The sequence below is a fragment of the Otolemur garnettii genome, unplaced genomic scaffold (assembly GCF_000181295.1).
Source record: "Otolemur garnettii isolate 467f Iridium unplaced genomic scaffold, OtoGar3 scaffold00001, whole genome shotgun sequence".
Classification (NCBI taxonomy): Eukaryota; Metazoa; Chordata; class Mammalia; order Primates; family Galagidae; genus Otolemur; species Otolemur garnettii.
In genome coordinates, this window is record NW_003852396.1 from 71,001,716 (window position 1) to 71,018,712 (window position 16,997).

Sequence of the window (16,997 nt, forward strand, 5' to 3'; positions counted from 1 at the left end):
GTGGCATCACAGCTCACAGTAATCTCCAACTCCTGGGCTCAAGCGAGTCTCCTGCCTCAGCCTCCCAAGTAGCTGGGACCACAGGCGCCTGCCACATGCCCAGCTATATTTTGGTTGCAGCCGTCATTGTTGTTTGGCGGGCACGGGCTGGATTCGAACCCGCCACCTTAGGTATATGTGGCTGGTGCCTTAGCCACTTGAGCCCCAGATGCCAAGCCGAGGATAGGTTACTTCTAAAACTTACAAAATAATAAAAGAAAATTTAAAATTAAAGTGATATATGTTCATTATAAAGAAAACTCTAGAAAAGAGAATTTAGAAACTTACGCAATGATTGCGGTGCCTGTAGCTCAGTGGGTTGGCGCCAGCCACATACACTGAGGCTGGTGGGTTCAAACCTGGCTCAGGCCAGCTAAAGCAACAATGACAACTGCAACCAAAAAAAAATAGCCGGGCATTGTGGCAGGCGCCTGTAGTCCCAGCTACTTGGGAGGCTGAGGCAAGAGAATCGCTTAAGCCCAAGAGTTTGAGGTTACTGTGAGCTGGAACACCATGATACTCTACCCAGGGTGACACAGTGAGACTCTGTCACAAAAAAAAAGAAAGAAAGAAAGAAAGAAAGAAATTTTATGCAGTGGATATATTGGTAGATGGGATGAAGGGGGGATAGTGGGACAGCCCACATGGGAGGAACAGCAAAGACAAAGGGTATTCACGGAAAGTAAAAGAGGCCAGAGCAAGTGGGCAGGGCATCTAATGCCCAGGCTGGAGGGCATGTGGAGAGCAGGCCGTGCAGGAATGTGTGTAGGCCATGTTAGGATAATGGCTTCTTCACCTGCCAGAGCTTAGGCAGGGAACAATGTCATGTAAACACTCCAGGAAGGTCACTCTGGCCTCTGTCTTACAGGTGAGAGGAGGAATACATTCAGGATGTGAGGGAGACTGAGGGGGTACATTAGCCCACTTTGTGAGGGAGCTGGAGCTCCATGGCATCGGGGTATCCTGAGAGAAGAGAGGGTTGGTGGCAAGGGTTGGCAAGGCATTTGGGGACCTACCGCATTTGAGATGGGTGGTCATGAGGGGACCCAAAAGGAGGATCAAGCAGGCAGGTAGTTTGGGGAGACCCAAAGACCCCAGGAGTCTTAGCATGTAGAGAGAGCTACTAGAAGTTCAGAGCAAACATCACCACCTAGGGAGATGGAGCAGAGTGAAGGAAGGGGACCCAAGACCCAGCTGAGGACCACCAGCCAGTGACTGTTCAGCCAACCATGCCTTAGTGGAGGTGGAGAGATGCTGCTAGAGGCCCCCTCACCCCAGCTCTATGCCTTGAGGAACTCCCCCTTCCAAGCTCCTGGTGCACCGTGGGTGTGGGGGAAGAGAGGGCAGACTTGCCTCACACAGCCCAGCAGTTGGCCAAACAGGATTTTGACACCAAATCCCCAGTGTCAGAGCCTTAAAGGTTGGTCTCTGAATTCCAGAAATGAGCCACAGCCTGATTCTAGCTTGGGGTCCCAGTTCTCAGAAGTCGGGTTACTTAGGGGTTCTTCCCCATTCTAGGATGCCATCTTTGGCCCCTGGTCCTACTCTTGTAATCATTCAAAAAATGTGTAGGTGTGGCGTTTCCTGGGCACCTGGCCTTGTTCTAGCACCAGAGATGCCGGTGGGTGGTTCCTGCTCTCATGGAGCTTCTATTTAGCACCTATGATGTACAAGGTCATAGGCTTTGTGCGTGGATTGGAGCAAGGGTAGGGAATTGGTGTGAAAGTGAGTGTGCTGGCCCTGCCCTCTGAAAACTTACAACCCCAAGAGAAGGCAGGCAGCCTAGAATAGGACTGGGAACCTGGTGGTAGGCTGGTGTGACCCAGAACTGAAAGTTTGTCAAGTAGAGCAAAGGAAAAAAGATCTCCCCAGATTCTACCTCATCTCAGAACTGTGTCCATGTTAATGTTTCTTCCTGTGATCCATCGCAGTAAAACCATAAGATTATGTAGCCTTCCTTTTTGTTCATTTTGTTAATTGTCATTTTCATTACTACACAGACTTTATTATGTTCATTCCAAAATCCTGCCTAATATTCCCGTCCACTGGGCGGCCACAGTTGAACCAGCCCCCAGTACGGGGCTACTTGGTTTTTCCAGCTGTTTGCTATTATGAGAAATAAATGTCCTTGTGTATAATAATGTTCTCACATGTGGAATTGTTTCCTCATGGCAATTTCCCAAAAGTTGAATAACTGGGTCCCAGAGTTCTTGCTGCATATGGACACCAAGACGTTTAAACAGATCAAGCACATTATAACCCCAGTGAGGGTTTTCCTGGGACTCATTTCTTGTGTTGGATTCAGTTTTCACTACAGATGATACCACTGTGGAGGTGGCTGGGGAGGGAATTCCAGACCCAAAGGACAAACCCTGCCTGACCCCAGAGTCTACCCAGAGCTGGGGAGTGGGGATGGAGATAGGGTCCTACCCCCATCTCCCCATGTTGGCAGTGCCATCTTCCTAGGGTCCCAGACATGCTAGCCCCAGGGGTAGCTGGGGACACAGGAAGTTGAGTTGAAGGGGGAGGCTGACTTACAGATTTCCAAGGTGAAAATCAAAAGAGATGAGGCACCATGATTCATTCATTCAGTATTAAGTAGCTGCTGGTACCACACATTTTGATTGATATAGACACAACCCTGCCCTTATGGATTAGCTGACTATAAGGGAAGCCACCTCTGGTCATGTAACCCAGAGATAAAATTATAGGGATACAGGAGCCATCACTCAGAGGGACTAAGGAGCCAGTAGATTAGTGATTTGGCCTGGTCCCAGAGGTCAGGGAAGGCTCTGGGAAGGAAGAGATGGAGATGGAAGAAGAGATGGAGGAGGTCCCCAGCAGGGCAGGAGGCTGGGGGAGGGGGGAGTAAGTAGGGAAAGCCATAGGGAAGGGAGCCCTACAGAGCCCCCAGCCCCAGCTGAGAACTTGGGCCCCTCTCCCTAAGGGCCAGCAGAAGCCATTAGAGCGTTCTGAGCTGGAGAGAAGTGACCAGAGCAGATTTGTGTTACAGATGTTGGTTCTGCTTTTATTTCCTGGTGGAGTGTGGCCTGTAGGGAGGCAGAGGGAAATGACCTGCAGCCAGTCAACAGGTGTCCTGAGAAGCCACTGGAAGCCAGCCCCGGGTTCAGCACCTAGAGGGCTGCGGAGAGACAGGCAGGCCCCCTGGACACAAGTGCTCTCTGTCATGAGAGAGGCCCATGGGGCACCATGGCAGGGACCCGAGTTCATTCAGCTGTCATCCTTACCTCACTACAGCACATCCAGGAACACGAAGGCCCAACAGTGGCATCTGTACATCCAATGTCTGGCTCAGATTTGGCCTCAATCAGCTAAAGCCTCAGCACGTACCACTTCCCCTTCCTTTGCAGGCACTTCTGACTCAGCCTACTAGGGCTGGGACTGCTGTCAGCAGAACAGGCCAGCAGGGAGATGTGATGGCACAGGCAAGGGGAAAGCCCATGACATCCACATCAGAACATGAAAAGCACATTTGTCCAGGACCATTTAGGAAAGGCCAGCTCAGGGTAGGGTGGGGAGCAGGGGGTGGACTCTCTGCAACACAGTGAGGAGCCAGCAGGGCCAGAGAAGAGGACTGAGGCACACAGGTGGGACCTGTGTGGGAGGATCAGGTTAATGCAGGAGCAGGGGCCTTGGATAGGAAGGCCAGGGAGGTTACTATTGTTCATAAGCCAAGGATGAGACCTTGGGCACACCTCACCCAGAATGGGCCAGCAGGTCTGATAGGCAGTGGCTACTCCAAAGGGCAGCACTGATATCTTTAGGCCCAGAAGTGAGGGGGCCAACCTGCGGAGGGTTGTGGGATTCAGTGGGGTGGCCTCCTGACGCTCAAGAGTCAGGAAGGTGAAGCAGGCAGAGCAGGAGGGAACTTCCCTCTCCCCTACCTTCCTCCCATCCTTCCTCCCATCCCTCCTCCCCTCCATCTTTTCCTGCCTCTTTCCTTCCTTCCCCATATTTGCCTTCCCTGAGCCCAGAAGGATCTCCTGGGGTTTGGCTGGGAGACTTGGAAAATCTGGTGCCTGGAGAAGGAGGAAGGGGCCAGGTGGGGACCAATCAGTCCCCCTTGATCCTTGGTAGTGACCTCCTCACAGCACTCTGTAGTCCACAAACACTGTGTTCTGGTAACCCTCATCAGCACTCTGAGCCAGGTAGGTAGGGATCGGTGGCCTCATTTTGTGTGTGGGGAACTGGTGCCTAAGGCTCAGTGCCTTAGTGTCCCTCATCTGTGAAATGGGTGAAATTGAACCCTCTCCCAAAGTCATGATGAGGATTAAGGGAGGTATATGGTGTAAAGGTTGGCAGCCAGGGCAGGGAAGCTGCTTTTAAAGTGAAAGGGTCAAGATTTCATCTCAGGCCTCCTGCTTCCAAGCCTGATCTGGTGACCATTCTTCCATCCTGCCTCGCTTATGAGGGTCACCCACGAGTAAGAGGAGGGGCTGCCTTCACCTGTACCAGTAAAGCCAGGGATCAGGCATAGGCTGTCTGACCCTGCCTAGGGCTCGTTCTGTCATTGTCAGTTAACCCCAGTTCCTGCATCTGTAGAGGATGATTCAGCCATCCCTGCCCCTCTACCCTAGACCTGTAGCCCAAGGAAGGGAGACTCTCAGGGAATGCGGAGGGTGTAGAACCCAACCTTGACCCTAAAGGCTCTACTCTGGACCCTTCAGCTCCAGAGCAGCGGGTGGAGACTGAGGATGTCCTTTGATAAGTATCTAGCAGGCATGTCCCAAAGTGCTCGTCAGTCCAGACAGGAGTTGGGAAAGAGGCGACAAGTGGGTACAAGGTGGGGGATGTGAACTCCATCCACCTCGGAGCAGCCAGGGGTGGACTAGTGAGTGTCTCTGACAGAGGCATGGCTCTGTCTCCCCTACAACACTGCCTTACATCCAGGCAGATGGTGAATCAGCCACATGCGAGGGCTGGGAGGGCTTCCTGGAGGAATGGGCTCAAGTGGCTAAGGCGCCAGCCACATACACCTAAGGTAGCGGGTTTGAATCCAGCCTGGTCCCGCCAAACAGCAATAATGGCTGCAACCAAAAAAATAGCCAGGCATTGTGGCAGGCGCCTGTGGTCCCAGCTACTTGGGAGGCGGAGGCAGGAGACTCGCTTGAGCCCAGGAGTTAGAGGTTACCGTGAGCTGTGACGCCACAGAACTCTACCCAGGGGGACAGCTTGAGGCTCTGTCTCAAAAAAAAAAAAAAAAAGAAGTGCCAGTGGAGAGCCTTGAGGGGCTTCAAGTGGAGCAGAAGGGATCATGGTATTTCTGGCAGTTTTGCCTGATGGTGGCAGGTGGGTCATGGGGTGTGCAGGCTTAGGGAGAGTGAGGCAGCCAGATCAATGTGAAAGTCTGGGAAAGGAGAGGCAGGAGCTAGACAAGAACTGGGTGGTGAGGAAGAGGAGCCAGGTGTGAGGAGACACAGATGTGGGCAGGGGGCACTGGCCAAGCAGGGGCCCTCTGGGTCAGAAGCCTAGTAGCCCTGTAGCTCCCATCTCCTGGCTGAGTCCCAGGGGCTCCTGTTTGTGCCACTGGCACAACTGTCCAGGGAGCCAGCATGTATTGAACTTAGTGCCAGCCACTGAGTTCTTGACCCAGGGCCAGAGATGTCACCCTGCTCTGGTTGGACTGAGGAGGGCTGCTTTGGATTCTGGCCAGGCCTTCTTCCCCACAGCCCTGAGAACCTACCCGTCTTGGGCTGCAGGTCAGAGGGGCCCTAAGGAGCACCTTGTGCACCTAGGCCCCATTCCTCAGTCAAAAACCCCTCTGTGCTGGGGCCTCCAAGCTCTTTTATTTCACCCCAAAGGAACAGGAAGCTCATTAGCACCGAGCAGCACTTCAGCCCTCTCCATGAGGTCCAGATGCTGGCCTGCCCTTAGCTCTGGCTCCCAAGCCCAGGGAGGAGATGGCTTAGACCAAACCCAGCTGGCACCATTAGGCTGTGTTAGGATATGGTCTGGGCCCACAGAAGCCTCCCTGATGAGGTGTGGAAACTGAGCACTTGGAGTATGGATGGGGTATACATTCTTGGGGTGTTTCAGAAGCCCCCCTGCAGCCTCCCACCTGGCACCCTGACTGTGGCGCTGGCCCTTTAAAACAGATCAGGGGCTGGCTTCTGGGGGGAAATATCCCAGATTTCTGCCATCTGCTTACAAGCCTGGGCCAGAGAGGGGGGTGACCCCAGCCCCCAACAGGGGCATTGGAAGGGCAGGTGGAGCTGTGACAGTGATTGCAGTAACCTGATCCCGCGGGGGAGGTGGCCACAGCAGTGGCAGCACAGGGACGGGGAGGAAGCGGCTTGCAGCTGAGAGCTAGGCCGAGAAGAGCTGGGGCTGGGGCCGGTCAGCAGCTGCGGCCTTCTCTCTTGGCCCATCTATTTTTAATGAGCTCCCCAGGCTTCTGCAGCCGGCAAGACTCAGAAAGGCAGGCCCAGGCAGTGGAGGCCAGAGACCACAGCCCTGCCTCGAGCCCTGGCCCCCCCACCCTTCCGGGCATGAGAGGGCAGCCCTGGGGCCCTGAAGCCCCTCAGCAGGGCAGGGCTTTCCATGCAGCGGGTGCTGAAGATGGATTCAAGCCCAGAAAATGACAGCTGGTTGGAAGATCAGTGGGAGCGCTGGTAGGGGATGTGGGGGCTGGCGAGGGTGGGTAGGGAGTTGGGGAGAGCTGAGGGTCTCTGTTTGGTCTGATTGAGATAAGAGGCAAGGGGTATGGGCCTCCTATGTTCCCCTGGCAGCTGAGCTACCACTCTCCTGGGTGACCTTGGACTAGTGGGTTTTCCTTGCTCTATCTCTCAATCTCTTAATCTTATTTGAAAAGAAATTCATACATTCTCCCCAACTTCCCAAGTGTCCCACCCACACCAAGCCAGGCAGAATATCCAGGGTGGGCTAGGGGTGAGCAGATGCCAGGGGCAGACAGGCATTATAATGGTTGGCCCGGTCTTGCATGCAGAGGTGGGGGCTCAGGGCTAGCCTGTGGGGAGGAGGGGTTTCCAGTGCTTAGGTACTCTGGGCTGTCTTCTGAGCTTTGAACAACTCTAGCCTGACCTGGGACTTTTCCTGACTCCATCTGTGCAGCCTCTTCTTTGGGGTCCTAATGCCAGGCAAGATTTTGTGGTTGAAGTGGTAAGATGAAGAACACAGCGTGAGGGCATGTTCTCCCCTGAAATGGGCTGAAACCCCACTATATTGACACCAAATTTCCCTTCACTGGTTCCCAGGGCTCAAGAGGCCTGGGTCTTCCTGGACTGGGGGGCAAACAGCTCTCCTCTGGGCCCTCCCCACCTGTCTGCAGGCACCTTGGGTCTTGTCACTGCAAGGATTACGCAGGGAGCTCCCCCACTTTGGGCATCCCTTGGAATCTCTTCTCAACTCTGCATTCTCCATGGATAAAATGCCCTTGCACCTGCCTTGACCCTTGGAGGCATTTTGCTGGCAGAGCTAAGGCTCTGACCAGTTGGGCCTTCTAGGCACTTGCCTCCTGGTTGGCAACAGGATGACAACTCCCAGCTGGGAAGAGCTGGAGTAACCTGGAGCCTCCTCTTCCACTGCCACCCTAGAGGACTGCCTTTGGCACAAGCCACAACATCTTTCCCTGCCTATTGGATACTCCCTGCATTGGTGCAGACAGGCCCCAAGTCCTATCCTCTGGGATCTGTGCTCTGTTTTGAGAAGCTACCCCTGGGAGGAGGTAATAGGAAGATGTGAGTAGCTTGCCAGTCCCCTTCAGTCATAACTTTGGTTTCTTGTCCCCACCAGGCTCACCCACGACATCAGCCTGGAGGAGTTTGAGGATGAAGACCTCTCAGAGATCACTGATGAATGTGGCATTAGCCTGCAGTGCAAAGACACCTTGTCCTTACGGGTAAGAGTGGGCTCCCATGAGCCCCCGAGCTGGGTGGCAGGATGCATAGGGCCAGAAGTAAGGGCCTCCTCATATCTATAAAGGAAGTTTCAGGTCTCTTTGGCACCCATGAAGTGAAGTAATATGCACATGCAGGAAACACCCACTAACATGCTTGGCATGTCTTGGGTGTACACTCAGAATTTTTTTTATTTTTTATTTTTTAGATAGGGACTAAGGAAGGAAGCCACTCCTCCTTCCACTGCCCACAAGAAGAGAAAGGGCAGGAGGTCTTGAGGTCTCCAACAGTAGCAACTGGGGCCAGAGCTGAGGGGCAGGCTCAGGGAGCAGCCCTGGCAGAGGGCCTGAGGCAGAGCAGGGTGGAGTCTGCTGGAATCTGCAGTGCTTTGGGGCAGGAGAAAGAAACCAAAGCATTCCTGGAATAACTCCCATGGCTACCGGCTGCCATTGCACCAGTCCAGACCCGCCCTGCCCTTCAGTCCTAAAGAACACCCCTGAGGGATTCACCCAGCATTACTTTTGCCCCCTGGGCTTTGTCATGGGGAAGATGGCTGTCTCTTGAAGACCTGTGTGTGCTGCCAGGAGGTCCTCAGCAGCTGGGGAGCCAGGGTCCTGTGGGGATTCTTGCTACATCTTTTCAGAAGAAGGGGTAGCTAGCCAGGAAATGCAAGGCAAAGCACAGTGCCAGGTTTTAGGGCCAGGGCTTCTCTCAGCCCCAGGAGGGTGGGCAGCAGCAGATATGGTGTCAGGAGAGTGAATATCGAAGGACAGCTGCCCTATGCCTTGGGGAGGGGCTGCTTGTCTCTGCTGACCTCCTACTACTCCTAGAGATTTTGGAAGCTCTGCCAAGTGAGATGAAACTAAGGGGTGAAGATAGCCATCCAGTTCCTGGTACCCCAGATCTCCACATTTTACCCATGGAGAAAGGAATAGAGGCAGAGGCCTTCTATTCTGGATCTGGGAATGGCCCCAGAGCCCTGGCATAGTTTCTCTGAGCCCATGCCTGTTCTGGACCCTCAAACTGCCCTCTCCCCTGGTGTGCACAAGCAGAGGGCTGGAGAGGGTGACCTCTGCAACTGGCCAGCGGTGGGGCCTCAGACAAGCTCCAAGGGGCTTCCCCACACCCTTGCCAGAGAGTCCTCACCTCTCTGAGAAGCTGGGTAGTAGTATTGTACCCAAGCAGCTGGTGAGAGAGGATCTGAGGGTCAGGGGATCTGTCCAAGGTGCCGAGGAGCTCATGGCGAAGCTGGAGGTAGAAGGAGGCTCAGCACTAGCAGGCTTGCCAGAGAGTCTCGGGCTGGGGGCAGGGAGGGGGAGCTGGGCTCGTGGACTGAGGAGGGAAGACAGGAGGGGCAGGGATGTCACTGCCTGGGTTCCTGGTGGCCCCATGTGCCCCCTGCCCCTCAGCGCCCCTCTTCTGGCAGCTCTTAAGGCCTCCGGAGTGTACTGCGGTCCTCTCCTCCGCAATCTCTTCGCCTTGCTGAGCCTCATTTCCCCAGTTTTCTTCGCTGTCTCTTCAAATACTAATCCGTTCCCCCTCAATCTCTTGGGCTGCCCTCCCCCAACTCCTTGGCGACCCCAGCGTCCCCATGGCAACAGCGGTGACTTCACTCTGGGCTCGGTTTACAACCCTGGTGAGGTCACTGGCCGTTGCCAAGGGAACGGGAGATTGCAAGGACTCAGGAGAGGGAGACTGTGGGGAGGAGAGAGGTGTGGACCGTCACGGCGCTGACTGGAGTGGAAAAGGGGTGGCCTCGCTCCTCTTCGCGGGCGGAGGGTGGAAGCGGACCCCTCTCCCACGGCCCTGGCCCCCTCCCCGTTATCCCCCCTTTGCACCGCGCGGGATGGACTCGCCCGGGCGGGAGGCGGTACTTGTGGCTTCGGCCCCGCCCCTGCCCGCCCCGGCCCCACCTGCTGACGCCCCTCTGTCCGCGCTTCGCAGCCCCCGCGCTCTGGGCTGCTGTCTGCGGGCGGCGGCGGTGGCGGCGCGGGGAGCCGGCTGCAGGCCGAGATGCTGCAGATGGACCTGATCGATGCAGCGGGGGACACTCCCGGTGCTGAGGACGATGAGGAGGAGGATGAGGAGGAGCGCGCGGCGCGGCGGCCAGGAGCAGGGCCGCCCGAGGCCGAGTCCGGTCAGGATTTGGCGCCCCGCGTCCAGGGCCAGGGCCAGGGCCAGGGCCTGGGCCTGGGCAGTGGGGACACGTACCGGCCCAAGAGGCCCACCACCCTCAACCTCTTCCCACAGGTGCCGCGGTCTCAGGTGAGGCGCGAGCGGCGGGGGGCGGAGCTGAGGGGGCGGTGCCCTGAGATGTGGGGAGGAGGGTGGGTGGGCGCTGAGCGCCTCGGGATCCAGGCCCGGCCCACGGGGTGGGGGAACGAGAAGGGGCTGCAGCCAGAGGAGGGCCTTGCAGACCTGGGCTCTGGGCTGGGGAGATCCTGGGGAGAGGCTTCCTTGACTCACTACCAGGGAGGTGGGTACCAAGGTAGATCTGTCCTAAAGAAGAAGGCTAAGGTCCAGTTGGCTGGGTTTGGAATCTTAAGGATAGGATGAAAGAGTAGAGTTGACAAGGACAATGGAGGAACTGGGGTAAGTAGAGAAGTAAGGGACTTAAGAGAACTGGGCTTTGAGGGGTTGGAAGGGTTTAGAGCTTAGGATCTGGGGCTATGACAGGGTTTCCCCCTTTGGGATGCTGGGATCCAGGTGAAGGTGGGGCAGAAGCAGGGCCTGGAGAAAAGTAGCAAGGTGGGTAGCAGCAAGTTTGAGATCTGGGAAGCTGGGAATTCCCAGAAGTTGGGGGAGAGAGATGGGGGATGGAGCTGCATAGCTGAATTGGGGGCCTCAGGCAGGTGGCTGGGTGCCAAGAAGAGTTGAATAGGGTGGGGAGAGCTAGCTGTGGCCCTTTGTCTTCCAGGCCTGTCAGGAGAGGTGCAGGGAAAGACTCCAGGGAGGTGGGGCTGCTGGTGGATGATGCAGGGGCTGCAGGGAAAGGGTTGGTCCCTTTCCCAGGATCCTCTGAATGGCTTTGGCAGCCCAGCTCATGAATGTGAGGGTTGCAAGAGTTCCCAGGGGAGGGAGACTCAGTTGTGTGGAGGGAAACTTATGTGCAGGCATTGTGGATAGGAGGCCCCGGGGACTGAGGGTGGGAGACGGGCAGCCCAGGAGATCTAGGAAGGAGGGCTGCTGACAGCTACATCTGTTACTCCTCAGTCATGTGCTGCCATAGTGCCCCATAGTCCAAGGCGGGGGATAACACTTTATGGACTAATCATTTGGATGATTTATCCTAGTTCCCCAGGCCAGCTACTGGGGAGACCCTTCCTTATGCTTTTTCCAGGCTCTACCAGAATGTCTCACCCCTTCCTACACTACAGCCTCCTAAGCTCTAGGGCAAGGAGTCACCCTGTCTCTGACTGGGCTAGATTGGAGCCTCCTATGTGCAAAAACCCTCAATGTCTGGGACTGAGGGTCTAATTGTTCTCAGAGAGCTCCTGCTTCTCCCACCTCCTTCTCCCCCTGCCATCACCACTTCCTTAAAGCTGATAAAAGCATCTCCCTGAGAGTTGGACAACTTCCCTGAGCAGGATAGAGAGCCACCAAGAGCCAGCAGGCCTGCTGGGAGGGCTGTGACTTGCCACCCTTCTTGCCTGCTCCAAAGGAAGATTGGGAGTGAGGCCCTTGATGGGGGAAGTGGGGTGGGCACAGCATACAGCCTTAGGAATGGCTTGGTGGGGGCAGGGCCAGGGCCTCCCTGTGCCGGGCACTGTTGATTGCTCCTGTCACAAGAGCCCTTTGTTCCCTGCATAGGACACACTGAATAATAATTCTCTGGGCAAGAAGCACAGTTGGCAGGATCGGGTGTCTCGATCATCCTCACCTCTGAAGACAGGTAAGTCAGGACCCCCTCCCTCACCTGGACCTCAGCCTGCCCTGACCCAGTCCTCTTGCAGAGACCAAACCCAACAGTCTCCAGCTTGCCAAAGAGGGGGATGATCCTGCATCCCTGCACAAGCTCATCTGGAGCTGAGGTCAGCTGTAGCATGAGCAAGTTGACTGGCCCCAGAGCCTGCCAAGGGCTTATTGCCCAGGAAGGTTTTGTCTTGGCTTCTCTGTCAACAAGCTTAGAGTTGGGGGGGCAGGTAGCCTGGGACTCTAGGGCACCTGCCCTCAGCACTGACCTGCCTGCTCTCCAGGGGAGCAGACACCACCTCATGAACACATCTGCCTGAGCGATGAGTTGCCACCCCAGAGCAGCCCTGTCCCCACCAAGGATCGAGGCACTTCCACTGACAGCCCATGCCGCCGCAGCACGGCCACCCAGATGGCACCTCCGAGTGGCGCCCCTGCTGCCCAGCCTAGTGGCCGGGGCAACTCACATCGAGACCGAATTCACTACCAGGCAGATGTGCGGCTAGAGGCCACAGAGGAAATCTACCTGACCCCTGTACAGAGGCCCCCAGACCCTGCAGAGCCCACCTCTGCCTTCTTGCCACCCACTGAGAGCCGGATGTCCGTCAGCTCCGATCCAGATCCTGCGGCCTACCCTGCCACTGCTGGGCGGCCACACCCTTCCATCAGTGAAGAGGATGAGGGCTTCGACTGCCTGTCATCCCCAGAGCGGGTTGAGCCACAAGGGGGAGGGTGGCAGGGAAGCCTAGGGGAGCCACCGCCACCTCCACGGGCCTCGCTGAGCTCAGATACCAGCGCCCTGTCCTACGACTCAGTCAAGTACACGCTGGTGGTGGATGAGCATGCGCAGCTGGAGCTAGTGAGCCTGCGGCCATGCTTTGGAGACTACAGTGATGAGAGTGACTCGGCCACTGTCTATGACAACTGTGCCTCTGCTTCCTCACCCTACGAGTCGGCCATCGGAGAGGAATACGAGGAGGCCCCCCGGCCCCGGCCCCCTGCCTGCCTCTCCGAGGACTCCACACCTGATGAGCCCGATGTCCACTTCTCTAAGAAGTTCCTGAACGTCTTCATGAGTGGCCGCTCCCGCTCCTCCAGTGAGTCGGCTATGGGAAAGTGGCTGGGGGATTCCCATGCAGGGAGAGCCAGAATGAGGGGTGTTCCTGGCAGGTGGCCTTGGGCCCCCTCTGACTGAGTTACTACTGAGCATTCACCCCCTGCCCCCTACAGCTCGACTGGAGCTGGGGCCACTCTCCTCCAGCCCCGTCCCCTTACTGCAGGTGCAGAGTCCTTTGGGCTGTTCTCCTGTGTCATCAACGGGGAAGAGCAGGAGCAGACTCACCGGGCCATATTCAGGTGAGAGCCCCTGGGATGGCTGGGCCTGGCCAGGCAGCACTTTGGGCCACACCTCTCCTGGCCTCTGCCACCACCTCATGGCTCACACCTAACCACTGGCATCAGCAGCATTGGTTAGTCAGCCCTAAAGGAATGGTCCACCCTCTAGGGACTTAGAGTATGGTGACAAAATGGATGGTTACAGTGCTGTGGTGTAGTGAGGGAGCCCAGAACTGTGCACCTAGTCTAGCTGAAGGCAGGGTGCCCAGGGGAGGATGACCAGAATGCCTGCCCACACCCCACCCCCACCCCTCTGGACAGAAGTGCTCACTACTTGGGACCTCTCAATTTTATCAAGGACTCTGGCTCAGCGCCTGTGGCTCAAGTGGCTAAGGGGCCAGCCACATACACCTAAGGTGGTAGGTTCGAATCCAGCCCGGACCCGCCAAACAACAATGACAGCTGCAACCAAAAAATAGCCGGGCATTGTGGTGGGCACCTGTGGTCCCAGCTACTTGGGAGGCGGAGGCAGGAGACTTGCTTGAGCCCAGGAGTTGGAGGTTGCTGTGAGCTGTGAAGCCACGGCACTCTACCCAGGGGGATAGCTTGAGGCTCTGTCTCAAAAAAAAAAAAAAAAAAAAAGGACTCTGCTCACTGCCTCCTCTGTTCCTCGACCTATGGGAAATGCATGTTTGATTGACCTTGGTCTCCCCAGGAGTTAGTGTTGTGACAGATACACTGGATGCTTTTCAAATGTTTATTGAGCTAAAGATGCTTCTGTGAGGCCAGGTGTAGTGGCTCACGCCTGTAATCCTAGCACTTGGGAGGCCGAGGCCAGTGGATTGTCTGAGCTCACAGGTTCGAGCCCAGACTGAGCCAGAGTGAGACCTCAGACCTCATCTCTAAAAACAGCTGGGCATTGTGGCAGGCACCTATAGTCCCAGCTACTGAGAGAGGCTGAGACAAGAGAATCGCTTGAGCCCAAGAGTTTGAGGTTGCTGTGAGCTATGACGCCACAGCACTCTACCAAAGGTGACAAAGTGAGACTCTGTTTCCAAAAAAAAAGATGCTTTTGTTGGACCCTAGAGTGGGCCTGGCTGGAGAAGCCCTGGGGAGAATTTCTCACATGCTTTCGGTGACAGGTTTGTGCCTCGACACGAAGATGAACTTGAGCTGGAAGTGGATGACCCTCTGCTGGTGGAGCTACAGGCTGAAGACTACTGGTACGAGGCCTACAACATGCGCACCGGTGCCCGGGGTGTCTTTCCTGCCTACTATGCCATTGAGGTCACCAAGGAGCCTGAGCACATGGCAGGTAACATTCCTTCTCACCCCTGCTGTTATCAGCCTCACATCTGCCTGCCCCAACTTGCTGCCAGGTGAACCCTTGCTCCACATCTCAGCCAGCCAAGGAAGAGGCTGAGTAGAGATGATTTCAGATTCTTTTCACAATTCAGAAAAGTGAGCCCCAGCCAAATTGGGATGTCTGGGAACTGTGGCACCTTCTGCTGGCTCAGTCATCCCATGTACCTCACCACCCACTTTCCCTTGGTTGCCCAGCCCACTCCTGCGGGCTTTGCCCCTTCTCATACCACATTTGCTTTCCAGCCCTGGCCAAAAACAGCGACTGGGTGGACCAGTTCCGGGTGAAGTTCCTGGGCTCAGTCCAGGTTCCCTATCACAAGGGCAATGACGTCCTCTGTGCCGCTATGCAAAAGGTACTGAGATCTTGCTCCCTGAGCCTCCTAGATGGGTACGGGCCCCCAACCCAGTCCAGGAGAGGGACACACATGTTGTGAGGCAGCAGAGGCCTCCGGGAGGGTCCTGGGACAGGAGCTGCTTGCAGAGGAATGATCAGGCAGCCCCTGACATGTTCCCATCCCTCACCCATAGATCGCCACCACCCGCCGGCTCACCGTGCACTTTAACCCGCCCTCCAGCTGCATCCTGGAGATCAGTGTGCGGGGTGTGAAGATAGGTGTCAAGGCTGATGACTCCCAAGAGGCCAAGGTAACTTCCCCCATTCCTCAGTGCTAGCTTCCCCCATCCCACATTCCCTAGCATGTGCCAATAAGATGTATTTAGCTGTGTGAGATGGGTCACATCCAGAATCCTAGCACTCTGGGAGACCAAGGTGGATGGATTGCTTGAGCTCAAGAGTTTGAGACAAGTCTGAGCAAGAGTGAGACCCTATCCCTACTAAAAACAGAAAAACTAGCTGGGCATGGTAGCCTATGTCTATAGTCCCAACTATTCCAGAGGCTGAGGATTGCTTGAACCCAGAAATATGAGGTTGCTGTGAGCTACGATGATGCCACAGCATTCTCCCTGAGTGACAGAGTGAGGTTTAGTCTCAAAAAGAAAGAAGTGTTTAGTATTTGTCCTCCGTACTACCCTCCTTTTTTCTCTCTCCTATAGGGGAATAAGTGTAGCCACTTTTTCCAGTTAAAAAACATCTCTTTCTGTGGATACCATCCAAAGAACAACAAGTGAGTAGACTGGGACAGGTGATGGAGGAAGGGGGCGGTGTAAAGCTGCTGTAGATGAGGGGGTCCGAGACTCTATCCTACCACAGGCCCGTCCTCCCACAGGTACTTTGGGTTCATCACCAAGCACCCCGCTGACCACCGGTTTGCTTGCCATGTCTTTGTATCGGAAGACTCCACCAAAGTCTTGGCAGAATCTGTGGGGTATGTATCCTGCCAATCACCCAGCCCAAGGAGCAGGCCCACCCCAGGGCCTGGAGCGTCTTCCTCAGGCTCAGTGGCATCCCTCATTCCTCCCCACAGCTCTGGAAACTCATTCCCAAATCACCAATGCATAGGTCTGGAGGGAGGGCTGGGTGGCCCTGCAGAGTGGCTTCTGAGCTTGGTAGATGCTGGAACCATTCTCCCACTGAAATGTACTTCTATAGGGACTGGAGCCCCACCTAGGGCCCCTAAGGCTCCAATTTGAAAACCCTGGGTTGAGATCCTGTGTCTCCCTTGCCAGTGGCTACCTGGTCATCTGTGTGTCCCCTGCCTTGTAGGAGAGCGTTTCAGCAGTTCTACAAGCAGTTTGTGGAATATACGTGCCCCACAGAGGACATCTACCTGGAGTAGCACCGCAGCCAGCCTCTGCATCCCCCAGGCCCTCAGGCCAGCACCAGGACAGCTGGCTGCTGACAGAACACAGCACCCACCACCACCAGAGGACGGGGAAGTGGGGGCTGTTGGCCTGGGGGAGGGCAGGGTTATGGGGAGAGGCAGATGAAGTTTATTGTAATATATGGGTTAGATTCATCTGTGGAGGACAGAGCAGGCTTTCCTGGGGTTGGGAAGGGCAGAGTGGTCAGGTGTCAGGCCTCAACTGAGAAGTCCGTCTGGAAGCAGAGGGCTCTGCCTTGTCCCTGGCCTACTGTCCCCTGCCAGAGGTCTGGCCGTCTGGCTCTTGGCATCTGCCATGAAGAAGCCCACACCACCTGCAAGTGCCCAGCCTCCCCCGGCCCCCAACCCTCACTGAAGAGCCCTGAGCTCAGGCTGAGCCCAGCTGCCTCCTGAGGACTTTCCAGTAAGGAAATGGCACCAGCTGGAGGTGACATCCCTGTTCTCAGCTCTGTCATTTGTGGGGCCTCTGGGTGGCTTCCACCAACCTCACCGGCATGCTGGCCCGTGGCAAGCTTAGGACCTAAGCGGGAAGAAGAGCCAAAGCAGGGCCCCACCCCACCAGGAAAAAGTGGCTTCCTGACTGGCCCAGCCAGCCCTATCTTGGTCCTGTCACCCTGGCCCCAACTATTAAAAGTGCCATTTCCTGTCTGGACCACAGTGGGTGTATCTACACGGACCCCCGCCCACG

General features: G+C 56.0%; 1 protein-coding gene across 1 annotated transcript in view; it reads left to right on the forward strand.

The window, feature by feature from the left end:
* MAPK8IP1 (mitogen-activated protein kinase 8 interacting protein 1) overlaps positions 1-16,961 on the forward strand; it is a 20,755-nt gene extending 3,794 nt beyond the window's left edge. The window contains exons 2-12 of the mRNA XM_003781260.1: positions 7,813-7,918; positions 9,861-10,181; positions 11,727-11,808; positions 12,113-12,925; positions 13,109-13,184; positions 14,306-14,478; positions 14,772-14,881; positions 15,057-15,173; positions 15,582-15,652; positions 15,755-15,853; positions 16,192-16,961. Of these exons, the coding sequence (XP_003781308.1) occupies positions 7,813-7,918; positions 9,861-10,181; positions 11,727-11,808; positions 12,113-12,925; positions 13,109-13,184; positions 14,306-14,478; positions 14,772-14,881; positions 15,057-15,173; positions 15,582-15,652; positions 15,755-15,853; positions 16,192-16,264 (2,041 nt within the window). The 3' untranslated portion in view covers positions 16,265-16,961. The remainder of the gene's footprint in view (positions 1-7,812; positions 7,919-9,860; positions 10,182-11,726; positions 11,809-12,112; positions 12,926-13,108; positions 13,185-14,305; positions 14,479-14,771; positions 14,882-15,056; positions 15,174-15,581; positions 15,653-15,754; positions 15,854-16,191) is intronic.
* The last annotated feature ends 36 nt before the right edge of the window (positions 16,962-16,997 follow it).